A 27461-nucleotide genomic window follows, 5' to 3' on the forward strand; every position below is an offset into this window, starting at 1 on the left:
TTTGGAGAAGAGCAGGCTGAGGGGAGACCTCATTGCCCTCTACAACTACCTGAAAGGAAACTGTAGAGAGGCAGGGGTTGGCCTCTTCTCCCAAGGGAATAACGACAGGACCAGAGGAAATGGTCTGAAGCTGCGGCAGGGGAGGTTTAGATTAGATATTATTAAGAATTACTTCACTGAAAGAGTGGTCAGGCACTGGAACAGCCTGCCCAGGGAGGTGGTGGAGTCACCATCCCTGGAGGTATTCAAGAAACGTGTAGACATGGCTCTTCAGGGCATGCTCTAGTGCCCAAGATTATTGTTTGTGGTGGGGTGTTGTGTGTGGGGTTGTGGGTGTGGAGTTTAGTAGGTGGGTGCTCTTTTTTTTTGTTTGTTTGGTTTTTTTTTGTGGTTGGACTCGATGATCTCAGAGGTCCCTTCCAACCACTAAGATTCTGTGATTCTGTGATTCTGTGATTCTGTGAGTTAAGCACCTGGTCTAGGTTTCCTTTCTAGGCACTGGAGGGAGACGGACATTTCTAGGAGATAATTCATTGCACTTAACTTCACACCTGCTTTAGGATGGGATAAATTCTTTTCTGCTGGTGCCTCCCTCTCTCAGCATCTGACCTGTCTTTATCAGCTTGTGAGATACTGCGTCCTGCCAACTGCCGCAGCAGTTTGAAGATCCCTTCTTGGATCTGCTTCACCTTTATGCCGTAAATGATGGGGTTAAGCATGGGAGGGACCGTCAAATAGAAATCAGCCACCAGGACTTGGACATGAGGTGCCAAGCCAAAAGAGAACATCTGCAAGTACATGGAGAGTAGGCCTCCTATGTAAAACAGCAGGATGATGGAAACATGGGACCCACAGGTCCTGAGGGCCTTGAGACGAGCCTCTTGGGATGGCAGCCTCATCACAGACCTGAGGATCATACCATAGGAGAAGGTGATAAAGACAGAGTCTGCCCCCACCAATAGCGTTGCCACGATAAGGCTGTAGAGATCGCTGATAGACGGGTCGGCGCAGGCCAGCTCCACCACGGCCATGTGCTCACAGTAGGAATGAGGGATGACTCTGGTTTTGCAGTAGGGTAAGCTGGTGAGGAGGTACATTAAAGGTGTCATGACACCAGCTCCCCTGGCCAGAGACAGCAGTCCTATCTGGATGGTCCTTGAGCTTGTTAGGATGGTGGTGTATCTCAGGGGGTTGCAGATGGCTGTATACCGGTCAAAAGACATTGCCAGGAGCAATCCTGACTCCACTGCAGTGAACGTGTGGATGAAGAACATCTGGATGAAGCAGGCCTCAAAACCAATCTCTCTTGAATCCAACCAGAACACACCCAGCATTTTGGGAACTACAGCAGTTGAGAAAGTGAGGTCAATGACAGCCAACATGGAAATGAAATAGTACATAGGCTCATGGAGGCTTTTGTCCAGCCTCACAGCGAGAAGGACCATGCTATTTCCCAGCAAGGTCATGATGTATGTAAAGCAGACAGGGATGGAAATCCACATGTGGAGAGCTTCCAGGCCAGGGATGCCCATCAGGAGGAAAGGCAAAGAGTTGGTGTAGGAATGGTTGGTGGTTGACATGGCGCAGGTGGGCCAAGCCACATGTTTGTTCCCGACTTTAGTTCCCTGTAACAGTGACAGAAAGGTTGGGATTTTGCTGGCATCAGTTTGATCATAAAACTGTGCACACTGCAGTTCTCAAGCATGACACAATTTTCTTGTATTTATTTGGGGAAAAACTTTCAGAATGTGTTATCTACAGTCAGGCTTTTAAACTGATACTGTGGTCAGGGCTTTCCAGAGGACACATCACTGGAGAGTCCTAGCTCATGTGGGGCCACCTTCCCTTCTGCTTCTCCTTCCAGTCCCTCTGATTTACCTCTAGCTTTTGCCATACGTGTCTCCGTCTAAAGGCTGGCACCATGGTGTCCTGTCCTGTTGTGGCTTCCAACCACTATCGCCACTATCAGTGGGCAGAAGTGGGCCATAATGACCCCAGGCTCTTTGGCCCTTGCCCAGCCTTCATGAGCAGTGCAATGGGAGGGTTTAAGGACTTGCTGCAAGGAGCAAGTCCCTCCCCATGGCCCACTCAGAGAGAGGACTGGCTGTATGGGTCCAGGCCACACAAGTCCCAGCCTGTTGTCACTTTGAGTCATGCAGAAGCTGCACCTAGACAACGTGTCCACGGCGAAACTGGGCTGAGAGAAACTGCAGCCAGAAAAATGATGTTCCAAGCTGTCACCCGCCACTCAGGGGACACAGCATCATTGACAGCCTCTAGCTGCTAGCCGTGGTCAAGGAGGGTACAATTAACATGGTACCTTCCTCCACACTCATGCACCCATGAGCCTGAAGGCCAACCTAATGCAGAATGTTGTCCTGTCAGAAACAGTGGAGTCACACCCATTTTTTTCCTCTCTGGAGCCCAATAACACGGGATTTGCTAGAGCATGTTTTCCCAGGAGAAATCACACCAGCGCAGGCTTGTGGGCATCCAGAGTTGGAGAACCTCCATCCCTTGATTTTTGCCTCGAGTGCTAATCATCCTCATGGTTACAGTCACGTGTTTTTCTTCCCATTTGACATCGTCTGTCTACTCCTCCCGGCCGCAGCATCCTCCCCCACCTGCCTGTGCTTGGCCAGAGGGCCCTTTACGGCAGAGCACCTCCACCGCATGAAGGCACGTACTGCCCATGACCAAGGAGTTATTCTTGAGAAACTCAACACCTAGAGCACTGCAAGTTCATCACCTCCACTCGCCTGTCCCACTCTCTGTCTTCTTGAGAGGTTTGGGCTTTTTTTTTCACATCTCCAAGATTTCGACACCTTTTTTGAAAAAAATGTAACATTTTCCATTTCCCTCTTATGCATCCAAAATGGTGCTAGCCCTTTGGGTGCCGGCGTTACCCTTTCAGTGTGCTGTCAGCTGCTTTCCAGAGCCTCTGTTCTCCAGGATACAGTGCTCCACTCTGAAAACCTGCCCAACTCTCCTTCCCTGGTATTTACCTTATTGCAGGCAGTTCCTTTGAAGGACCAAGTCTGCCAGTCTCTCTAGACTGCTCTGCCTGACTTGCCTTTCCCCAGTATTATTTGAGACACAATTTGTGCTGATTTTGGGACAACCGATGAAAGTCGTACAGAATAACTTCTAGTCTAGAGCCAGCCACTGTGGCATCCCTGCAGAAACACAAGCTTTTTGTGATGAAGGTTCTGACAGCTTCATTTTGAGGTCTCTTAATCATCCAGTTCTTCATCCGCTTTGCTGATGCTTCGCGGGTCTCGCACTGTGTCAGCTCCTCATCTGAAATCAGCGCGGTGGAGGCACATTTCTTTTAGATAACTCTGTGTAGTGTATTCAAACACACATTGATTGACTAAACTTGCTATCTCATCAGAAAATGAAATCAGCTTTGTTTGACAAGAGCTGTTTCCTGCAAAGCCACGCTGATTGCCATAATTTAATTTGATTCCAGTCCTTTAATTCTCTATTGACCAAATCTCCTGTTAACTTCTTGGGCGCTCTGCTGGGCATTGACGTCAGGCTAAGCAATCTGCAGCTAATCACATCATCGCACTTTCTCGCTAAAGCAATGGCCTGAGGAAGCATCTGCAGTCACCGCGGCATGCCAGGACTCATAAAAGTTTGGCAGAACAGGCCAAAGACCTCCTTGGCCAACTCAGACATGCTTTTTCCCTCGTGCAAATTACCCGGACCCGCTGCTGTATTTGTTTTCTGTTCCTAGCAGAAGCTATTTAACATCCTCTTCAGCTACCAAATCAGTTAAATTACATTAAAAAAATAATGATTTTATCAGATTTATCTCTAATTTTAACAATCAGAGATAATAATCTTTGGTTGCCTTTCTTTCAGGTAGGCATGGACTTCTCCATGCAGAGGGGCAGATGTTTTTGTCTGCTTTTATCTGCTGTCTCCACTGAACAGCTGCTAACTCCCACCAGACCCTGACCACGTCCCCATTTCTCACTTTCTCCACGGGGCTTTGGCTGCGGCTCTCGGAGCTCCCTTCGCTTCCCACAGCTCTCCTTTTCCGCAGGCAGGCAGGGGAGCAGGCTTGGCCATTAGCTGGACTTGTTCAAAACATCTCCTAACTTTCTCTGCAGTTTCCTTGTCTAAATTCCCTCTGCCTCTAAATTCCCTCAGCTTTGGGGAAATGGAACTTCAATAAAAAATCAGTGCTGCAGGCTGAAATGCATTTAGATCCTCACCACCGGTTCCTAGCACCACCAACCTTTTTTTTCCTCTATTTTAATTCCTCCTCACTCCTCACAGTTGACTAGTGCTGGATGCAGAATACCTTAATTGAAGGAATGGGCCCTGTGCTCTCCTGTCACATTTTATGCCTGCTTTGCCACATCTTCCAGACTGAGCTCTCCCCACCCCTTGCACCACTTTCCTTCTTGCCACAGACACCTCGGTGGCAGTGGGGCATTGCCCACTGCAGTGTAGCACACGTGTCAAACTTACTTTCCTATGGAGGTCATAGAGTTGTGGAATTATAGAATGATTTTGGTGGAAGGGACCTTAAAGGCCACCCAGTGCCACCCCCTGCCCTGGGCAGGGACACCTCCCACCAGCCCAGCTTGCTCCAAGCCCCGGCCAACCTGGCCTTGAACCCCTCCAGGGATGGGGCAGCCACAGCTTCTCTGGGCAACCTGGGCCAGGGGCTCACCGCCCTCACAGCCAAGAATTTCTGCCCGAGATCTCAGCTCAATCTCCCCTCTTGCAGTGGAAACCCCTTCCCCCTCGTCCCATGGCTCCCCTCCCTGAGCCGGCGTCTCTCCCCAGCTCTCCTGAAACAAGGTTATTTCAGGAGGGGACACAAAGGTGAGTGCTGCCTGCGCCGGCTGCGTGCCCATGGCTTTCTATTCAGACACCCGCTGTTGTATGCAAGGGATTAAGAACATTATCTGTGGTTGGAAATTTAGTTTGTTTTACAGAAAAATGTGTATTTAGCTAATTATTGATTAATTTATACAAACAGAAACAAGGAGACTCTTTTGCAGCAAGCAGTTTCCGGTTTTGGTTAAAAGTATTGGTATTTATTTTTTTACTTTTTAAACTCAAGTCCTATTTTTAGCGTAAAAATACTTAAAGAATTGGAATTCTGCAGCCTTGGGTCTGCAGTTTCATTTGATAAGAAACTTTAAAATTTTGAAAAAATTACTTTTAAAAGAAGATTTTACAGCAATAGCCTTTTTTTTCTAACTGACTGACATTATGAGTGCACACAGACCAGATCATAGAATCGTAGAATCACGGAACGGTTTGGGTGGGAAGGGACCTTAAAGTCTATCTGGTTCAAATTCCTTCCATGGGCAGAGACACCTCCCACCAGACCAGGTTGCTCAAAGCCCCATTCAGCCTGATCTTTAACACTTCCAGGGATGGGGCAGAAACAGCTTCTCTGGGCAACCTGAGATGCTGAAGTCCCACCAGCCTCCCATCCTTGGGAGCCAGGAGCCTCCTGCCATGCCCTGACACATGCTGGACCCGCCGTACAGCCACCCACCTTGCTCTCTGCTTGCAGACAGTTGCCACCCTCAGGGACGCTCGCGATGAGAAAGAAACGTCTCCTGTGCGTGAGGGCAGGGCTGTGGGACTGTGCATAAATCAACCCAGGCAAAGCCGACGGGAGTCTCCTGGATGGAGGTTCCCAAGGGCCGGAGTCCTCTCCAGGCGTCTTCTGTAACAACCCCAGTGAGGGGATGGATGTTAACAGCCTTAGTCCCAGGTCAATTCTCTCTCACTTAATTTCTTTTACAAATGACACATGCTAGGAGGTGACCAAGCTGGACAGGAATAGTTGTTTCCAGCAGAATGAAAGACCTTTGTCTTTCTCCTGGGGCAATGCAAGCGCAGCTTCACTTCTGGCTCTGCTGAACCAGTACTTGGAAGCCTCTCCTGGCTCTCAGCACAAAGGGCTGTGCCATGGCACGAGCTGTCCTTGCCCCCACCAGACCCCCTCCCCAGGCCCCAGGCAGCATAAGGCTGAAATGTGCAAATTCAGCATAGCAAAAAATGCAAATTCAGGATAGCAGAAACATTGTCAACTGTTTGGTTTTTTTTTCGAGATGTCAGGGGAATGTGCATCAGAAAGTTGGATAAACATCATAAAGACAGGAGAAAATATTTCTGATGTGGGGAATGATACATTCAAACAGTTTTGAAATTGAACGTATTTCACTGAGTTTAACTTTTAAATTGATGTAGAAGTGAGGACTAAACAGAACATTTTATGCAGGATTCATCTGAACAAACACAGGTGACAGTTGAAGACAAGGTGTCAGTCTATGGCTGGAGCTAGTCCTCCAGATTGCCTTCATATCCAGGGAGACAAGCGGTGATTTTAGGGCAGTATTCATCCCAACCTAAAGCTGATATCTGAAGTACGTCAGAGGAATTATGCTTCACCTGCCTCTTTCATTGCCATGACTGTAAGGGAGATGATGGTGACCATGTGGACCTCTGCCCTGAACGTGTCTGAGAAGGATGAGGGTTGTCCCACTCCCCTACTGTTGGAGGAAACATGCCCTCCCTCTAGGCAGGCTTTTCTTCTGAGTCCTTGTGTTAATGGATTCAGTTCCCCAACGTCAACCCTCTGCTCCTGCTCCACCCTCAGGCCCAAGTGGGGTTGTGGCTCCTCTCTCTGGATGAAACTCCCACCCCCACAAACAGAGGACCATGAGCAGCTCTGAGACACAGCCATTCACCTCTACTGAATTCTCTCTATTTCATCACTCCCATATCTTAAATGTCCTAATGGGAGCTGTCACATAACCCTGGCAAAACACAGAATCACAGAATGGCCGGGGTTGGAAGGGACCTCTGGAGACCATCCAGTCCAACCCCCTGCCAGAGCAGGGTCACCCACAGCAGGTTGCACAGGAACACCTCCAGGCAGATTTAGAATGTCTCCAGAGATGGAGACTCCACCACCTCTCTGGGCAGCCTGTGCCAGGGCTCTGCCACCCTCACAGGAAAGAAGTTTTTCCTCATGTTCAGATGGAATTTCCCATGTTCCAGTTTGTGACCGTTACCCCTTCTCCTGTCCCCTGGCACCACTGAGAAGAGTCTGGCCCCATCCTCTTGCCCCCCGCCCTTTAGCTCTTGCTGAGCATTGATGAGATCCCCTCTCAGTCTGCTCTTCTCCAGGCTGAACAGCCCCAGGGCTCTCAGCCTTTCCTCAGCACACAGATTCTCCAGCCCCTCCGCATCTCCGCAGCCTCCGCTGGACTCTCTCCAGCAGTTCCCTGTCCTTCTGGAACTGAGGAGTCCAGAACTGGACCCAGTGCTCCAGCTGTGGCCTCCCCAGGGCTGGGCAGAGGGGGAGGATGACCTCCCTCCACCTGCTGGCCACGCTTTTTTCAATGCCCCAGAGGAGACCATTGGCCTTCTTGGCCACAACGACACATTGCCCTTGTGCAATGGGCACACCCCAGGCAAACGCTCACCAGCCTGCTGCTTTTGTTCCAAAACATGGACTCTTTGTACTGTAGGTGTTACTGAGTCTCAGAAGGCTCCAGCCCCAGGAGGAGCATCCCTGCAGAGGGCTGTCACTGGAGCACCCTCTGTTTCTGAGGAGCAGGAACTCTTGTGGGTGGCTGAGCCTCTGAACCTGCTGAACCTCTTAGTATTGAAAAAAACCAAGCTATAGGGATATGAGCTGTTGGTGTTGGTACTTTGGATAGTTGTTGTTGACACGTATCATCATGTTCACGGGAATTGCACGTCTCCCAGTGAGCCTCCAGTAGCAGTTCAAAATAATGCCTGCAGAGTATCTCCAGGTCAGAGCTGGGCTTTCCACCTGATGATGCTAAGCTGTAGACCCTCAGAGCATCTCCTTGTGCCTGCAGCTTCCAGATAAAACCTGTCATTGCTGGGGGACCTGACTTGTCTGGGTTGTTCCCGCCTGGATCCCAGCTTCCAGAACAGGAGGGCTCTTGTACCTGGGGAAATCTCAGCATGGTTGGGTGCTGCAACCCCCAGACAGAGCCTGTGAATCCTGGTTGGACATCGTTGGCTGGCTCAGAGAGGGCTCAGAAAAGTCTGGGATGTAACTGGTCTACTGGTAGCAAGAGTTGTCCAGGCACTCAGGTCTGAGACACTCTGGCCAATGGCATGCCGTCCTTCAGGCCTTCAAGACACTCTAGATCTAGTTATTCATGGACTTGTGGTCATGACAACAAGCAAACACAGGACTGATAAGTATTCCCAAGCAGATTCAGTGTTTATTTCCACCACTACAAGGTGTGGGCCCCTAAACAGCATTGTGCATCTCCCCAACTTTGGTTTCCTCACCCAGCTGGTGTGAACTGTCGGGTGGACAGAATGCTTTGAGGAGCTCAGTTTCAAAGATGTTGGGTTTCCATCATCAGCCAGAAACCTGCAAAAGCTGGTCTGTGCTCAGTGAGGTCAGTCTTTTGTGCAAGGGAGGCCCAGAGAAGAGACCCTCTGTGGCTTGAGCACCTACAATGTGCGACAGTCTCCTATTGCTAGCCCTGATGGTCCAGCAGGGACTAGAGACAACATTGAAGAAATTTCCCCATTTGGATTAGAAGATTTTTCACCGTTTACGCAAATATATCCAGAGCCCTGAAATGTTGCTTTAAGTTATCACAGGGATGTTCATGGCATTGGGAACATCTCAAAACTCAAAGGCGGTTGCTTACTTCTCTGTGTCACCTGGAAAGAAGGAAGAGAAATAAGACTCTGGTATTTGCTGATGACCCCAGTCCCAAGTAGCTCTCATCACCAAGCGGGGTCTCATGTGGTCATCTGAGACAACGAGTCCTCCCCTGTCCTCTCATTGCTTCTGTTCACCACATGCATTCAACAGGAATGAAACTCGTGCTGTCTTTGCATAGATGAAAACATCTGGAAAACCACTGACTACTGTGTCAGGCATGAATCTTCCTGGAAAATAGCAATTTGAGCACTGCCTGCCGGATTTGCTTGGTCCTGATGCTGTAAACAATGGGGTTCAGCATGGTGGGGAGTGTCAGGTAGAGATCAGCCAGCAGAACCTGTGCATGCACGGAGATGCCGCTGCCAAACTGCTGTGCGTATATGGAGACTATCCCTGGGACGTAATACAGCAGCAGCACGCAGAGATGACATCCGCAGGTGCTGAAGGCCTTCCAGCATGATTTTTTCCTCAGGGCAGTTTTAAGGATCATCCCGTAGGACACAGCAATGAACGTCATGTCCATCCCTACTATAAGAGAGGACCCAGCTACACTGTAAAGCCTGCTGGGTCTGGGGTCTGCACACGCCAGCTTCGCCACAGCCATGTGCTCGCAGTATGAATGGGGAACCACACGGGAACGGCAATAGGGGAGATTGGTCACCATCCCTGTCAAGGGAACGATGAAAAGGAGAGCTCTCACCACAATGGCTAGGCCTATTTGCGCAATTGTTTGTCGATTCAGGATGGCTTGGTACCTGAGGGGGTGACAAATTGCAACGTAGCGGTCAACAGCCATGGCCAGGAGCACTCCCGACTCCACTGATGTTGTGGAGTGAACAAGGAACATCTGAACAAAACAGGCCATGTAACCAATCTCTGTAGACTTCAGCCAGAATATGCTCAGCATCTTGGGGACGATGGATGTCACCATCACCACATCGATGATGGCCAGCATGGCCAGGAACAAATGGATGGGGTCCCGCAGGGAGTTGTTCAGCCCAATGACAAGCAAAACGACACCATTTCCTACCAAGGTGATGATGTAGCCTGAGCAGAAAAGGATGCCCCAGCAGGTGGGGAAAGATTCCAAGCTGGGGACACCCACAAGGGTGAAAGAGGAGGAGCTGCTGTTGAGGCGGTTGAAGGGTTCAGAAGCCATGCAGGAGAATCTTCCTTTTGTGCTTAACAAAAGGAGACTAATTTTGAGCCCTGAGATGTCCAGAACTAAGGGGGATAAGGTGGGGACTCTGCATCAGTGCACGAGCCAAATCAGGAATCCACATTGTTATTACGATGTGTGAGATGGGAGCGCAACACCGTAACACGACCAGGTAAGGGGAACGGATCAGAAAAAATGAATAAATGAATAAATGGAGATGAATGAATAAATGAATAAATGAATAAATGGGGGTGCTATGGTTTGAAAGTTCCTACAAGGTGAAGAAGTTCATGTTTCAAGTTGTGCCACCAGGGACAACCAAAGAGCTTTTACAGTCCGTTGCTTGTGAAAGGCTTATTTCTTTATTGGTTGCTCACCACCGCTCAGCTGACATCTTGAAATAAGCTGCAAGAGGAGAGAAAAATGTCAGCATCCAGCTTCCCTCAGACAGCGTTTCTGCCTGAGCAGTCCTGGCTTCCCTGCAATGGGCTCAACATAGGAGGTTCCCCAAATTTGTAGGGTAAAAAGGGGTCTCAGAAAGTGTTCTGGGACGTTAAGCGTGATCATGAAAATGCCTTTTACTGCTCTGTCTTCATTCTGTCATTCACCCGTAAGAAAAGCCAGCAAAACTATGTGATAGTCAAAGGAAAAGATTAATTTCTGAGGTTTTCTGATGGGAGAAGCTTGAAGGTAATACGGAAACTCCAGAGAACAATCCTGGAGAGACAGGAGGAAGAGTCTGAGTATGGTGGGCAGAATCTGCGCATTCATTTGTGACAAAACTCTGCTGCTGCTTCTGCTGCTTCTCCCCACACAGTGGCAAAGACCAGGCAGGTGAGGACCACACCAGATCCCTGCCTGTCAAAAGAAATTGCCTGGATGATCATCCATCAGCAGCTTTTTAGCAAGCAGCAGGCTGGGGGGTGGCTCCTGGCTGGCAATGCCCGTATTCGTGACAATGTGGAGTAAAATTCACCTATGTACAGTCATGCTACAGGATCATTTAGGCTAAAATTTAACATTAGACATGGCCAGTGTGGCAGTAGTGAGAAGCAGAAGCTAGACGAGTTCAGAATAGAAATAAAGAAGATACCGGGAGTCACTAAGGAAACACAGCACGTGAAGTTTTAAAATAGAGAACTATGGCTTAGCCCCAGGTTTGGGGTTGCTGCAGGAGCTGCTGGCTAAAAACACTGGTCAGGACAGAAGCGCTTACCTTCTGGCCCAAAAGTCTGCAAATCAGAACATTTTAGAGTCTGTAACAGGATCAAAATGCCTTTTTTAATTACCACTTATAATTGCACTGCACTGACCCTCTGCACCCAGGTGACCAGAAGCTGCAGGAGTCAGGTGGGACTCCAGATTCGAGCAGCGAGGTTAAGCCGTGGCCGCTTCCACCAACCCATGCTCCCGAGTAGACCCACAAACTGCCCGTGACATGGACCAGCCTTTTGGACCAGCCCCTGCTGCAAAACAGGGCTGTGCATCCTGGGATGGCGCAAGCCCCACTTTAACACAGCAGATCTCAGGGTCTACATGAGGCTCCCCCCACAAAGACTCAGGGCACGGTTCAGCTGCCTAAACACGGGTGCCAAGAGCCATCTGAGACCTCCAGGTGTGTCCCACCTGGCCTCTACTTCCTTTACAGCCAGCAGGGTGCAGGTCCCTGCAAACCCTGGGTGATGGTCTGCCTCTGTCACATGGATGCCTTGGGTACCTGGGGGCAACTCAAGTGGCTGTAGACATCCAAGAGGCAGTGGAATGACACCCTGAGGGTCTGAGACCCTGTTGCAGACAGAGAAGAGCTCGAGCACGGAGCCCACGGAGTAAATGACTCCCTAAATTATGTTTCTGCCCTGGGTGAGCTGGGTTGCTCTCCAGGATCATAGAAGCTGGATCTCCACCGGCAGTACTCAGTGCTTAGGCACCAAGCACTCAGCACACAAGCATGTGTGGACAACTACCTCCAGGCACTTACGTGTGTCTGAATCCGGAGCAGCGTCCACAGGTGCCTACATCCAAGGCAAAAGTATATCTGCTTCCAGAAGTTCAGTTCTGCAGCTAGTGCCTGGCATGATATTATTGTCAGTATTGCAGCAGTACTGAAGAACCCCGATCACTGGGACTTCTCGGCCTGGGAGATGGAAAAACGTAGCACAGATGAGATTTGCAGCCTAAGCAAAGGTTCTCATCCCGGTCTGCCAAGAAGGATAAGCACAGGCATTTGTCTCACCTGCAGGGCTGCAGCAGAACACCTCTGTGTGTCTCCACGTGCAGCAACGCTGGGGTATTAATCCATCCTCTGGAAATCCCCGAAGGGACAACAGGTGGAGGACGCAGAGATCAGGTTGTGTCTTCTACGAGGAGATGGAAATTTTCAAGGCTGCTTCAGCTTCTTTCATTAGTTCTCCCTCGTAGTGTCATACCGTTGGGGTCTCAGGGTCTGGCAGTCTCCAGAGCCTGACGGGTGCCCGTGAGACCAACGCACAAAATGTAAACTAAGTCCGTCTGAAGTGGAGAAAAATCCCTTTGGTTTTGCCAGAGAGAGCAAGATGGTTTTGAAACTCGGGGTTTCCACTCTTATCTCCACTCAGAACAATTACAGCAAACTTTTATGTCTCCCTGAAAGGAGTTTGTGCAAGAATCCACGCCGGGAGGTAGGCATTTCCGATCAAACATGAGGAAAAACTTCTTTACGGTGAGGGTGAGAGAGCACTGGAAGAGGCTGCCCAGGGAGGTTGTGGAGTCTCCTTCTCTGGAGACTTTCAAGACGTGCCTGGCTGCAGTCGTGAGTAATGTGCTGTGGGCAATGCTGCTTTAGCAGGGGAGTTGGATAGATGATCTCTAGAGGTCCCTTCCAGCTCTGAAAAATTCTGTGATCTCGCAGCAGGTCCCGAGCCTTGGCTGATCACGCAGCATGCAGCTGAGGAACGATGCCTACTGGTCATGCATAAGGAAACCACACACGATGGCAAGCCTCCAGCAGGTGTAAGGCCTGCCTTTAATGATCATTAACAGAATGCCAGCTCATTAGGGAATAAATCCCTAATTTTCCCTAATTTTTCAGTTTATTTTCCAAAAAAAGGTTCTGAGGCAAGTGCAGACGAGAACCTGCGTGTGAGCAGAAGCACAGTGCCAGAGGAATGCCATACTGAAGTGGAGCTTGTCCTTTATTTTCCTGTCATCCATACAAAATTATCCGACCTAATACAAGTCCAGCAGGTCATTATACTGCGGTGACTGGGCTGTGTCAGGGCCATGCAAGCACAGCACTGACAGGAGAGGTGGGACTGCCTCGGAGAGCTTCCATCCTAGCTCTGTCCCACCAACACCCTCTTCTGCCTTGTCCTGTCTATTCTGTTTCCACCCTCAATGCTTCCTGGCACCCTAAAATCTCGGTCAACAGCACAGGATTTGTTCAGCTCAGGGTCTGAACATGCGAGGTGAGGGAGGAGATGAAGACGTGGTCATTTGTGATGTGCAGGGAATGTCATTCCTAGAGATTTTGTCAGAAAGGGGGTTTTTGTTCTGCAGATGCATTCCCTGCCCTAAGAGCACTTTCTTCACAGCCCCTGTGTTCTTTCTCCAACCCAGCACTTTCCCAGAGGAATGGGAGTGTACACTTGGGGTGTGAGATGGAGATGCAGCCTCCAAGGCAACCTCTGTTCCCATGTGAGATGTCTTGTCCCATGAACTCTACTCCGACCGTCTGGCTGCCCTGGAGAGCCTGGGATCACATCTGGGACTGCCTCACCCCATAACGGCCATAACAGCCCTCCAGTACCTGAAGAGGGCCTACAGGAGAGATGGGGAGGGACTCTGGATGAGGGAGGGGAGCCATGGGACGAGGGGGAAGGGGTTTCCACTGCAAGAGGGGAGATGGAGCTGAGATCTCGGGCAGAAATTCTCGGCTGTGAGGGCGGTGAGCCCCTGGCCCAGGTTGCCCAGAGAAGCTGTGGCTGCCCCATCCCTGGAGGGGTTCAAGGCCAGGTTGGCCGGGGCTCGGAGCAAGCTGGGCTGGTGGGAGGTGTCCCTGCCCAGGGCAGGGGGTGGCACTAGGTGGCCTTTAAGGTGCCTTCCCACCCAAACCATTCTGTGATTCTATGATTCTATGACCTGATGTAGGATGGGTGCATCAGCTCTGACATTTGGGATGCTTCAGTCTGTCAGAGCTTCTGCCTCAAAGCAGCCCCTAGGGGCTACAGCTCAGAGCCTGTTCAGGACAAGGCATTTCTACCATCCATCACTCAGCTCCATGTGGGCTCAATGTTATCTCTAGTGCCATGGTCTTACGCACATTATTTTCTTGGCCTCTTCTCCCTCCAGGGACCCATGTCTTCTCCACACCTGAACAAACCCAGACAGCCAGAAATGCCCCTCCATCCTGCAGGGATCTCTATGTGTTGGATGGCAATGATGCCTTGCAGTTTCTCCTTTCCAGACACACAAAATGGCACTGTGTCCTGTCAAGGAGAGGGAATGTCTTCAGTGGTCAGGCTATGCGCCCAGGCAGGGATACTGTGTTAGATTGCAGGTAGGGAGCATGCTTTCAAGAAAAACTCTTAGATTTAGGCTGTTTTTCTTCAAGTCCGCTTCTCTGGTTGATATGTCTCAATGGCAGATCAGGAGGTTTCAGTACGCCCAAAGCAAGCCCTTCTTCCCAAGGGAAGGTCCCCCATGCTCTTCACACACTTTGGAGCCTGTCACGTCATAACGTGTCAGTGTGTTTATTGCTTTTGCGCCCAGGAGATTCCTGGCTGCTGATCTGGACCAGAGGGTGCAAACACAGACCTTGCCCCAGGTTGTCTGCAAGCGGAGACCAGTCAGCCACGCAGGACAACACAGACTGAAAACACACACACAAACACAAACAGCATCAATGGCCTGATCCTGTTCTCCTCTCTGGCTGATTAGGATAAATGCTTTTAGAGGAAATTGTATGTACATATGTACGACGTGGGTCCCTCTGGCAGCTGTGCTTAGACCCTCAGTCTACCCAGTAGCTGGCCCTGGGTCCCTGGTCTCCCCAGTTGCCTCATCCACATACACAGAGGCGAACAGCCCTCTCCAGGAGCTGGCTGAGTCCTATGGCATCACCAGTAGCCAACCCCATGGACTCTGCAGCAGTGTAGCTCAGACCTCCCTGGTGCCTCCAGCAGCAGCTCAAACCCTCTGGGCTCTCCAGCGTCCAGCCCAGACCTACAGCCTCGCTGACACCTGACTCCCAAACCTCAGCTTACTCACGGCGTGGTCCTGCTTGATGTTTGATGGTTGATCTCCAGACGTCCCTTCCAACCCCTATTATTCTGTGATTCCATGTGTGATTGCACGCTGATGTACGTACCCACCCCAGCCTCTCCAGCTGCTGGCGCCCTGGATTCGTGGGCCCCTATGGTCCATGGTCTCCACTCCAGCGGCTGGTGCTCAGCCCTCGGTGCTCACACAGGTTAGGGGGCCCTCACCCAGGGTTGTTGTTAGAAATGGAGTTTAATGAGAAGACAGAAGCATGCACAGACTGTCATGTTGACCAACAGCTTATTTACATGTGACCGGACCCTTTCATCCCCTTATCCCTCTGTTTTCCCACACTTGTCTGCCCCCAATCCACCCTGATCCCTCCCATTCACAGCATTTGGTTCCTCCCGGAAATGTCCCATCATGAGAATTGCAAAGTCCCAAAGCGCCCCGACTGTGCCCCCCGCCCCACTATAGGCAGTACCCCGTGTCAGTTTGTACGGAGGGAGACCCACTGCCATTGGACCCACTACCCCCTCCCAACTTGGAGGTCTCACACCTGGCTATGGGCTGAGCATCCTTCTGGGGAGCAGCCGGGCTGGGGGCTCTGCTGTCTCTGAGGGGGATTTTGGGGTTCCCCTGCCTGCCACATTCCTCTGATCCTTTGGGTTTATGGAGGCGAATCTCTAATCACACAACCCAACAGCCTCGGCGCCAGGTCCCTGCAGGAGGATGGCATCCACGGCTGTCCTGGTTTAGCCCCTGTGGGCAGCTCAGCCCCACACAGCTGCTCGCTCACCCCCATCCCCTCCACAGTGGGGTGGGGGAGAGAATCAGAAGAATAAAACTGTGAAAACTCATGAATTGTGATAAAGATAGTTTAATAATTAAAAAGGAAAAAAAAACCCAAACAAAAGCCAACAACAACAAAGGAAAATAAAACCCAGAAAAAGAAGCGATGCAAAAAAATCTAATTGCTCTGCACCAGCCAACCAATTTCCAGCCAGTCCCCGAGCAATGTCAGCCCTGGAAAACCTCCCTCCCATTTTTTATTGCTAAGCGTGATGCCATGTGGTCTGGGACATCCTTTCAGTCAGTCGGGGTCAGTTGTCCTGGCTGTGATCCCTCCCAGCTCCTTGTGCACCCCAAAGCTACTCACTGGTGGGGAAGAATGAGGAGCAGGAAAGATCATGATGCTGTGCAAGCCCTGCTCAGCAGTGGCTAAAACATCAGTGTGTTACCATCAACACTGCTTTCATCACAAGTCCAAAATATAGCCCCGTACAATGACGAAAATTAACTCTGTCCCAGGTAAAACCAGTTCCACGGTGCATGGAGAGGGCTGGTGGAGAAATGCCCCTGCGCAGGGCAGAGGTGCAGCAATGCCCAGAGGCCAGCGGGCACCTCAGCTGTCTGTGCTGGCCTCCACCGCACTTCTCCTGCTCAGAGGGACCGACTGCCACTTCCACCGGGGCGACTTCACCTGTTACAGCATGAAGAAGTCGTCAAGGAGATGGCAACCGGATGCTACTGAATGGATGCTCTGGTGTAGCCCCGCTGTAGGGGTGGGGGACAGACGGAGGGGAGAGCCAGAGAGGTGTTCAGGTGATTGAGTGTGGTGAGAGACAGATAAAGTGTGTGCTGTGTTTGTGCGCTCAGGACAGTGGTGACCGTCTGTGGGTACCTGCTCCCCAGGGCTGACAGACCTCCACTGAGAGGGAGGGGATGTTCTCAGCAATCTCATAGGTCACCCTGCTTTGAGCAGGAGGTTGCACTAGAGGCCTCCTGAGGTCCCTTGCAGCCTGAGTTATCCCACAGTCCTGTGACCCCATGTCCCTTACCTCTCTTGGCACAGCTCCCCTGCACATAAAGTGATATGTTAAGGAAACAGCTATTTCCTGTGGTTCAGCTGCACTAGGGCATTTTGCCAGAACAAGGTCAGGTGGTGGCTGCAATCCTCATTTATACTGGGAGATCTGAGGGAACTGGAGCACCCAGAGGTGCTGTGCCAACGTCACTGCCTTGTGCTAGGGACAGCCAGGAGAACAACCAGCTGAAGCCCTTGGTGCTGACCTGAGTTCAGTGGGTGCCAACATTTCCTGGGGCACCTGCAGCTTTGAAAGTACGCTGAGAGCCACGCCAAGATCCAGCACGTCTTTTGGCCATTCTAGGGAATGGACTTGACTCTCAGCCCTGTGCCCTGAAGGCCAGGCCCAACCCCTCCTGCTATGGGTCTCCTCCGGGAGATGGCCCTGCGTGCTCCATCACGAATCTGCTTTGTCCTGATGCCGTAGATCAGGGGGTTGAATGCCGGTGGGATGAGGAGGTAGATATTAGCCAACAGGACCTGGATGTGGGGTGGGAGCTCCTGGTGGTAGCTTTCCATGTACATGGAGAGCAGCCCAGGGATGTAGAAGAGGGCCATGACGCAGAGGTGGGAGCTGCAGGTGCTAAAGGCTTTTTTGCGGGCTTGTGGGGAGGAGAGACTGAGCACAGCTCGGAGGATGAGCAGGTACGAGAGGGCGATGAGCAGTGAGTCAAAGCTGCCCACGTAGGTGGAGACAGAGAGGCTGTAGGTGTTGCTGAAGGCAGCGTCCCCACAGGCCAGTTTGAGCACGGCCATGTGCTCGCAGTACAAGTGGTCCACGACTGCCGGGCTGCAAAGAGGCAGGTGGCGGATCTGGAAGGTGAGGGGGCTCATGAAAACCACAGCCCTGAATAAGGTAGCCAAGCCAATGGTAGCCACAACGGGGCTGGTGAGGATGGACAAGTACCGCAGTGGATTGCAAATGGCCACGTAGCGGTCAAAGGCCATCGCCACCAGCAACCCCGACTCCATCACAGAGAAAGCGTGAACAAAGTACATCTGGGTAAGACAAGCATCCAGGCTGATGGCAGTGGAATGAAACCAGAAGATGCTCAGCATTTTGGGGGTGATGGAGGTGGACATCACCAGGTCAATGACAGCCAGCATGGACAGGAAGAGGAACATGGGCAGGTGCAGGGTGGGATCAGCCTTTATCAAGCACAGGAGGATGCTGTTCCCAGCCAGCGTGATGAGGTACATGATGCAGAAGGGGATGGAGATCCAGTGGTGCAGGTGTTGCAGCCCCGGGATGCCTGTCAGGTGCAGCTCCGACAGCGAGATGTTGGTGGGACATGAGAGGGGCATGGTGGTCACTGCAGGAGCCTGAGTGAGGAGAGCCCAGGCACACAAGGACAGCCATACCCTGGGCCACACCAAAGGTCCATCCAGCCTCCGATCCTATGTCCAGCATCAAAAGCAAACCCCTAGGGAAGAATATGAGAAAGGAAATGTACCATGACACTTCTGCTACTGCTTTCCCAGCTACCAACAATTTGAAGCTCAGGGACATCCTGGACTGGATGTGGTTTTTCCATTTTAATTAACCCCACCCCAGAAACCCATCTAGCCTCTTCCTTGCAAAATCTTAGCACCCACACAGTCCTTTAGCAAGGAGTTTCACAAACTAACAGCACCTTTTGTGAAATAATCCCTTCCCTTTCTCATGAACCTAACATTTGCTAGTGTCATCTGAGGACCCATAGTTCCTATACCAAAACAGGCAGAGAAGAGTTAGTCAAATCCTTGTTCTTCCCCCACATGCCACCATGAGACGTGGAAGTGAGTAAACCTCAGTTGATGGAAATTCTGCAGGAGAATTTTTTAACGCCTTCATCAACACTGACTATTTGATTTCCCATCTTCGTCTCCCATTTGTCTTGCTCTGTATCTAGAACGATGAAGCTGAAAAGGACTTTCTGGATCACAGAGCCGAGTGCCCATTGCTTTAGGTGTGACAGCTTATCTTACCCAGGAGAACAGATAGTCAACATCCTAGTGTATTTTGCTTTCATGCATCCTCTGGAAAACAGCTCCAACTGTCCACCCTGCTGCAACAGCTGGGAAATTACCTCTGCTTTTCTCTGCCAGTGTGTTCCCCTCCAGTTTCTACCACCTCTGAAATTAAATCTGATTATGCTTTTCCCTCCCTGGCATTTGCAGCCCAGTGTATCTATAAAGCCACACAACCCAGCTCAGGCTGGGTTTGTTTGCTAAGCAAAAGAGTCTCTGCTCCTTTGTCCCCTTACACAAGACCAGAGCGCTGCTCCTACTCACCCACACAGTTTTCCTCTTTACACCTTCCTTTAAAGCATCTTTCTTGCCCGTGCCTGGTTAGAGTCACACAGTGGAGGTCTCACAAAGGCGTCTTGGGTGATGCACCAGTTTGCCCAAGACCACTCTTAAAAGAGCTCCACTTCATGTGTGGCTTCAATACTCCCACACTTGGGAGGTCCAGTTGCCCACACCACCTTCACTTCGGGAAAGAGAAGCATTGGGGCTTCTCTTTCCCAGGGATGCAGCCCCTCTCTCAGCCAGATTAATTGCTATTTTCCAGCAGAACCTTGCAGAGTGTGACATGTCCAGAAAGCATCACGTTATCAAGGGTAGATCTTCCCAGGAAAAAATCTTTGCTTGCTTTCTTGTCATTTATAAAACATGTTAGCAGATCAAAGTGAAGTTTCTCAGCAAATCATACTCTCAGAATTGCTTGTTCAGTGGAACACCCTCAGGTAGGATGACCATGAAAGGCAGGGGTGAAGGACTCAGCTGGAGGTCTGCAGACCTAAATGCACTGTGGCAGGCACTTTTTAGTGAAAATAATGGCAGAGGGAGTTCAGAAATAAGGAGGAAGCTTAGCTGGAGAGCTGAGGGGACTGTCTCAGCTGGGGGATGATCTTGAGAAGAGCCTTGAAGCACATTAAAGGCTACAGTGAAGTGGAAGGGAACAATTGTCCTACATGTCCTGGGAAAGGCCAAGTCAGGCGCCTAAATCCCAGCAAGAGTAGGAGAAATTCAGTCTAGGCTTAAAGAAAATTTCTCCGATGGTAAAGATAGCAATGCACTTATGAAAATAGAGCTGCAGTGCCCACGGAGACTGACGCTCCATTTTTGCAGAAGACCAAGCAGGACAACTATCTGTTAGGGATGGCCCTGGTACAGCCACCTTGTATTGACAAGGCTGCCAGATGGGATCAGGTTTTGTTCATATCTGTTCTGTAAGACTTCCGAAGGTGGTCCATGGAGTGACTGCAGAAACAACTTCAAAAACCAAACACACGCATTCCCTCCCCACTCCCCCTGCCCACGCGTTCCCATTCCTGAAAACAAGCAAACAGAATGGAGGCGAGTAAAAGCTATGCGCCTGGGGATAAAGCCTACCCTTAAATTTATTCAGTTGTAAAGCAAACTCCCTGAGATGGCAATGTGCAAGCTGGTCTGAGAATTTTCTGTTGCAGGAAGCCAAGGTTGCCTAAGATTTTTTTCAAAATTCATGGTGCTTTTTTTTGGTGGAGGATGTGGTCAAGCATCATGGGACCAGAGAGGGTCACGAGGCCTTTTCCAGACTCTTCACTTTTTCTTTTTTTCTTTTTTTTCCCCCCTCTTTTGTAATAGATATATTTTTTAAGTTTATAAAGAAAAGGCTGCAGCATCAAATCCTCTTGTGCTGCTTCTATTTAAAATCCGTGCACCCATGGATGGCCTACCTGCCTTGCTGCCGCAGACTTGTCAAGAGAAGCCAACCGGTGACCCAACTCACCCAGCCCCTGCCAGAGTGACACTGCCCAGCCCTGCTCCCAACCAGATATGTCGCCTCCTTCTCTGACACAGCACCTTTCAGCGGTGGCAGCATTTATAGGTTTGCTGAGAGGAATCCCTGGTGTGTCTGTCTCATGGCTCAAGAAATGAGTCAATACACACACCCGTGTGCAGATGACCTGCTCATTTACTGACTACCCTCCTAATTTGGTTTGATTAATTGAGAAGATGTTGTTGCTAATCCCCTAGAGTGCTTATAACCCTTGCAGTAGCCTGAACTCTTCCTCATCCATTGACCCTCCACCCTTCCAAACACAGGTCCCTGAGCTTGGCATTGCCAGCTCCCTCTTTTCCAGACGCTGAATCTTTCCAGATGTGAATGAGGTCTGGGTCTCCTTCCATGACTGCATGACCATGAGATGGAGCTCCTGGCTATCTCCATGCTCTCAGAGGCCACAGTCAGGAGAGGGATGCCCCATCCCACACTTGTGCTTTGCATCCTCTAAGGCAACAGCAGAAAGAGCACAGCTAGATAGAAATCATGGGGCAGACCAATTCTGGCCACTTTGACCTAATTTTGCCTAAGTCTCCTTCATTTGCAAACCCAGGGTTTGCTGTTGAAACCCCCTTGACCAAAGAGGGCTGTCACTGAGTGGCTGCTGAAAGCAGTGGGTTGCTTCCCTGAAGGGGATGAGAAGAGCCGCACCAAGCTTGGCTGGGTGACCCCCGGGAAGGGGAAGGTTGGGTGATACTGGGAGCACTGCGTCCTACCTGGGCAGCATCAGGCAACGGCAGTGGAGGCACACACTGTAACTGGGGAATAAATCTGCTGCCTGGCAGGCTCCAGGCAGTGCACTGAGCACTGGCAATTTCCAGCCCCAACTTGAACCATGACTACAAGATCCAGGTTGGAAGAGTCTGGTCTTCGAGTCAGGCAGGAGGATCTGTGCTGTTTTTTAATTGTTGGGCATTGTGTAGACTGTACTGTTCCCAAAGGAGGTCGTCATGGTGGGGGATACGACTGTGTAATCCAGAGGGCACCCAAAGGCAGCAGTGTCAGTAGACACCAAAAGAATTGAGTTTATACCCACCAATTTGAGTTTGGTGGTCACCACAGCTCTTTGCAGTGCTCTCCTTTCCTCTCTTGTTCAGGGCAGGATCCACGCAGGACCTTTATAGGTCTCCTTTAGAGACCAGACTCAGGGAATTCCTGTGCCCTGATTTCCATGGGATGAAGGCACAAGGAGAGCTGGGATGGTAGGTCAGTATGTGATGTTAGGAGATGAGTTTTCATCATAGTTAAAGTCAGGTCAGGTTTGCTGAAGCGAACCAGAGGAGCTTAGTCCCCGTTCTCTGCTCCCCTACTTTAATCCACACTCCCGCTCACTGCCTCCAGTGCTCAGAGGTGACCATCCTACAACAGCCCCGCAGGCTTTTTTTTTTCTTAGTTTACACCCTGTCCTTTGCATAAGGAGATCTGCAGAAAGTGAAGGAGACTCGTGCCATTGCACTCTCCAACTGCTCCGTGCAGCCCATTGCAAACAACTCCTGCTCTCCCTAAACACAACGCTGCACCCGAGCGATAGTTCAGGGGAAGGAGCGATGTGTTACCCCCATGCAGTGCGACACGTGTAGAATTACACGGTTTCCAAAGAGAAGAGCCAGTTTGCTAAAATGCCCAAACCCCAGGAGCAGGATCTCACAGGAGTTCAGAGACAAGTGAAGATTTATGGAAAACTGGAGCTTCTCAAAATCCCCTTACAGGTGTCTATATGCTTAGGGAAGAGACACTGCAACACAGAAAGTTAGGGAGTCTCATTAAAATATTGGAAAAAATTTTTGTAGAACATTTCATGGCTGGTGTGTCTAATACGAAAGGAACAAATCCTTGTGCGACACGGGAGTGTTTCGGTGTGACCTGTAGACCCTGTTCTCAAGTGAGCAGGGTTTTTATGATTGCTGCAAATACTTCGGTAAGGTTTCAAGACAGGATTGGGAGGAAAACAAAACCTATTTAGGCCAACATCTGGATGAGTGTGCACGCGTAAATGTGCATACGGACAGCCCACACTCCCCCCTCATAGCCAAGCACCAAAATCAGGCAACTGCTAAAAACTAGTAAGTGAATAAATGGAGAGTTACGGATTGGATGGAAAAGGTGCATAGGGAGGACGAATCCACGAAAAGAATTGCATTTCGAAAGTGGTAGCAGTCTTTTATCAAGAGCTGAGATGAAGAGGAGAGTCATGAGGGGATACAGATCTGAGGGTGACCACAGATACAGATACAATTAAACACAATTTATTTTTCCACTCTGAAAAGGAATGCAGAATTCACTTTCTAAAAATAATGTTTCACCAGTCAAATTTTCCATGGTGCCTCCAGCTTTCAGGCTTCATCCAAGACGATGAAGATATCATCCCACTTTTCCAGGAGACAGCTTTTAAAGCTTTTTCTTTGCTCACCAAACATGCTGCCATTGTTTTCTGGTCCAAACACTATTCCTTCCCCCTGGCATTAGCAATAGGCTGGGGTCAGGACCTGGGCTGGATCCCTTTCTGACAGAACAGGCTCAGCACCTGCTCCTGGACCGGCTTGGTCCTTATCCTGTAGATGAGTGGGTTGAGCATGGGAGGGACCAGCAGGTAGAGGTCAGCTCTCAGGATGTGGAGATGTGCAGGGATCCTCTGTCCCCAGCACTGACTGTAGAAGGAGAAGAGCCCAGGCGTGTAGAAGGGCAGGATGACACCGACGTGGGAGCCACAAGTGCCATAGGTCTTCAGACGAGCCTCTCTGGAGGAGAGGCCTATGACCTCCCTCAGGATCAGCACATAGGAGACAGCGATGAGGATGGAGTCTAAGCCCACCATGGTGGTGGCAGCCGTGATGCTGTAGGTGCTGTTGGGCCAGGTGTCCTAACAGGCCAGCTTCACCACTGACACGTGCTTGCAGTAGGAATGGTGCATGACACAGATGCCGCAGTAGGACAGGCTGGTCACCATGTACATCAGAGGGGTGATGATGGCCATGCCATTCACCACAGCAGCCAAACCCAGCTTGGCAATGGTGGGGCCAATCAGGATGGTGGAGTAGTGCAGGGGCTTGCAGACAGCCAAGTATCGGTTGAAGGCCATGGTGAGCAGGACCCCCGACTCCACCGTGTAGAGGCCATAGATGAAGATCGTCTGGGCCACACAACCCTCAAAGACGATCTCATGGGATTGGAACCAGAAGACGCTTGGGAGTTTGGGCACGGTGGAAGTGGTGAGCACAAGGTCAATGGCAGCCAGCATGGAGAGGAAGTAAAACATGGGCAAGTGCAGGCTTGGGTCCATTCTATTCACTAGGAGGAGTGTGATGTTCCCCAGCACTGCCATGAAGTACATGGTGCAGAATGGGAAGGCAATCCAGAACTGAGCATCCTCCAGCCCAGGGATGCCTGTCAGGATGAAGGACAAAGGACTGGAGTGATTTGTGTAGGACATGAGGCACTGCTGCAGGGCTGGAAGGGAAGCCACAGGAACAGGTGGCATAGACAGGGAGGAGAAAGAGCTGTAGCAAGCACTGCAATGGACTCCATCCACTTCTCAGGCACACAGACCTGTGCTCAGGTCCTTCTGCCTCTTATCCAGGTACACTCAAGTCCCATCATTGGCAAGATGCAAACACGCATGGTCTTAGTCCAAACATATGGGAGTTATCTTACTTCTCCTCCCATGCCGGGCTGGCCTCTGGCTGTTGTCCCCACCCCTCCATGCCATAGTTTGGGAGTTACAAACTAGAAGTTGAGTACATTTAGTTGCCATCAGTACAAAAATCTGAGATGGGAGAAGGGAAAAGATCCAGAATACTTTGAGGATGCAGCTCAGCAGGATTCTGGTCACCCACACACCTCTGCAGGTGTAAAACACAACCTCTCCCGGGCTGGTCTGCCCCATCTGATTCTCACCTTGGGAGACTGCAGCAAACGTATATGTGCAACATTGACGTTTGTTGCCCAGAGCATTTTTGCTGTGAGAAACGACGCCCAGGAAAGCAGAGCACTGACCCCGTGCATCCCACAGCTGCGTGCCCTGCTTCAGGCCAGCGCTGTCAGCTGTTGGGCTGTCCCTGCTGGACCCTATACCCAAACCATCTTGCTGGAGTCCCTCTCTGAACGGGCATCCCACCTACAGGATCCCTGACTCCCGCATTAGGAAGGAAATCCAGTGTCATGGCCAAAACTGTCCTGAGGCTGCAGCGCTGGTCCCTTCCAGTGCTGACCCTCCCACAGAGCCTGTACCTCCTTATCCTCAAGCCCTTGCCAAAAGAAAGGAGTCCTGTGAGTTGTCCCTGTTTTACCAGGGGAAAAAGAGGCACAGAAGGGTTAAATTAGCCCGCTGGCAATATGGGAATTAGATGCATGTTTCTCAGGCACTCCTACCCTCTGTTTTCCCCAACATACCAAAGGGCAAGACTTCATCTCCTTGGCTTTCCAGACATTTGACTTCCTTGACCTCTAAATAGTTTCATCTCTCCTCAAACCGCTCCGAGTCCTCCACGTGACAGAAACCAACAGGCATTTCAGGCTGTTTCTACTCACTGACTGCTATTTGTAATGTAAGGCCAAATGCTGCAAAGCCAATATTGTGAAAAGGCTGCCAAGACAACGTTATTTATAATAGTTTATTGCAAAGAGGACCCTGTTTGCAGTGTAGTCAGCTACCTCGGCTATAAATTCAGGGAGGCAGAGCCACAGCTGGCACAAGCCAGTCCAGCAGGAAATGCGTCTCGTGCCAGAATTATTTATCTGGAAAGGGCAAACACATCTGAGATCCTGTAATCCTGTGCCTGGAAAAAAAAAGCAGATACTCCCTCCCTCCTCTCTGTCAGAGGTAATTGATCTACAAATCCCATGTACTGTTCTGGGCAGCGTTACCTGTACTTCATCTTGGGTAATAAAGCTATCAAGATTGTTAATGCTATTCAACAAGCATCAGACTCAGTTTTTCCTGGGTCCTTTTCATGTCTGTTCACAGGGCCGTGCCGGTTCAGTTCCCTCAGCAGGGGCCGATTTCTTGGGTGCTCGTAAACACGTGAAATGCCAAGGAAGAAACCTCTTTAGCTCAGTCTCTCTGACCAGCCCATTTGGGTCACGCAAAGGGTCCCCACTGTACTTTGGTTTCATCCACGTTACACCTGCCGTCCTCTACATTTCATGCATAGTTGCCTCCGGACCCTGAACACACAGAGGGGGACAGACGTCGAGTGCCAGGTCCCAGCCCTGCACGGAGCATCGCACCTGGACGAGCTGTTCCTTCATCTCACCCTCTCCAGCCCAGCCCTGCGTGGACCTCTCGCTTCTACCACCAACTCCCCAAGAACGACTGCAGCGGCAGCCTACATGCAAATGCCACGCTAGGAAGATGTTGCTCTTATTTTGGCTATTTTTGCGTTGTACATGCAAGAACAGGGATGGGAGCAGCACTTTCAGACTTCTTGCTGCTCACGCGGAGCAGCACTGTCAGGTCTGTTGACAAATTTCTGAGCATTTTCTTCGTGTTTCCTTGGCATGAAAAGCTGATAGAATTTTATTGTCTGCAATTAAGTAGTTTAGTAACTTGTAAAGCGGCTAGTTTTGCTCATTGCAGCAGTCAAAATCCGGAAGTTTTTCTAGAAATGGGGGACATTACCAGGCACCTTGACCTGGCTTGCTGTACCCCATTAGATTTGTTGCAAACTTATTGTAATTTACTTCTAATCAGTGAAACAGATTAAAATACCCTCAGAGGATGAGATGCTCAGTATTGAACGAAACGCAAAAGGAGTTGAAATCTTTGATTGCTAGCATACCGGCAATGCTTCCCTGACTTCGTGAGGAGCGAATAGATCCTGGTACTTGAAGCCGAGATTTTAGCTCATTCCTCTCTCATTTGTGTCAGCTCTGCCTCTCTGCTGCTAAGGAATAATAGTTAAATTTACCAGATTTGACGCACTTAACATTTTGTATCATTCTCGGACGTTGTAAATCTACCAGCCACGCAGTCTGAGCCTGTGAAAAACATTTAGTCAACTTCTTTTGCAACCACACGCCGATCTGACTGTGCTAATGGCCTCCCAGCACTCCTGGTAGCCCGAAACAAAGATCCCTTGAATTTGGGGTTTTAAGAGGGCAAGAGCAGTGATCCGGTCCATACCCCTTCCCCAGTATAAGATCAAAAGTAATCTCTGATAGATACATGCACGACCTGATCTCCTGTTGCAGAAACTTTCCCCAAATCACCCGTTTCAGAGCATTTTCCTAGCACCAAGCCTGTATCTCACTGGAGCTCATGACTTCTGTCCTTTCCATAAAGAACAAATGATTACCTTCCTCGCGGTGTTTGCCATCCTCTTCAGGTTTGAGCAAGCAAAAAGGAGAAGACTAGAGCTATGACCAGGTACTTGCAGGTCTTCCCAGATGACCGGGTTAGCAGACGTTACACCTATGTCTCTACAGCTGGTTTGAAGTCGATTTAACCAAGGAGCAGCTTGCAGCCAAGTAATTAGCACTGTTGTAATTAACTTATGCAAGGAAGCATGAGGTTGCAGGTCTATGACTAGCAGTTCTCTACCACAATATTCACTTAATGTGGGATATCTGGCAGTAATGAAGTAGCTCATTAACTCAATAAGAGACAAAGTCCACTTGGCATATCTGCATAGAAGCTTTTCTGGATAGATTTGTTTATATTCACTTCATTTTGGCTAAGATTTGA

At 50.2% G+C, this 27461-nt stretch overlaps 4 protein-coding genes across 4 annotated transcripts; all 4 read right to left on the minus strand.

The window, feature by feature from the left end:
- Positions 1-556: 556 nt before the first annotated feature.
- Positions 557-1580, minus strand: LOC134512985 (olfactory receptor 52K2-like). The gene is given in 2 exon segments (XM_063328932.1): positions 557-628; positions 630-1580. Coding segments are annotated over 2 exon segments (1023 nt in total).
- Positions 1581-8918: 7338 nt separating this feature from the next.
- Positions 8919-9866, minus strand: LOC134515863 (olfactory receptor 52I2-like). Its single transcript, XM_063335389.1, has one exon. It carries the CDS (start codon positions 9864-9866, stop codon positions 8919-8921), a length of 948 nt encoding a protein of 315 aa, XP_063191459.1.
- A 6245-nt stretch (positions 9867-16111) lies between these two features.
- On the minus strand, positions 16112-27244 carry LOC134515812 (olfactory receptor 52K2-like). The gene is made up of 2 exons (XM_063335262.1): positions 27073-27244; positions 16112-18392 (listed from the first exon to the last, which is right to left on the minus strand). Exon 2 carries the CDS (start codon positions 18271-18273, stop codon positions 17269-17271), a length of 1005 nt encoding a protein of 334 aa, XP_063191332.1. The 5' UTR covers positions 18274-18392; positions 27073-27244; the 3' UTR covers positions 16112-17268.
- LOC134515775 (olfactory receptor 52K2-like) lies at positions 23259-24257 on the minus strand. Its single transcript, XM_063335120.1, is given in 1 exon segment — positions 23259-24257. A coding segment is annotated over 1 exon segment (999 nt).
- Positions 27245-27461: the final 217 nt, after the last annotated feature.

Source organism: Chroicocephalus ridibundus, chromosome 1 (assembly GCF_963924245.1).
Source record: "Chroicocephalus ridibundus chromosome 1, bChrRid1.1, whole genome shotgun sequence".
NCBI classification, from domain to species: domain Eukaryota; kingdom Metazoa; phylum Chordata; class Aves; order Charadriiformes; family Laridae; genus Chroicocephalus; species Chroicocephalus ridibundus.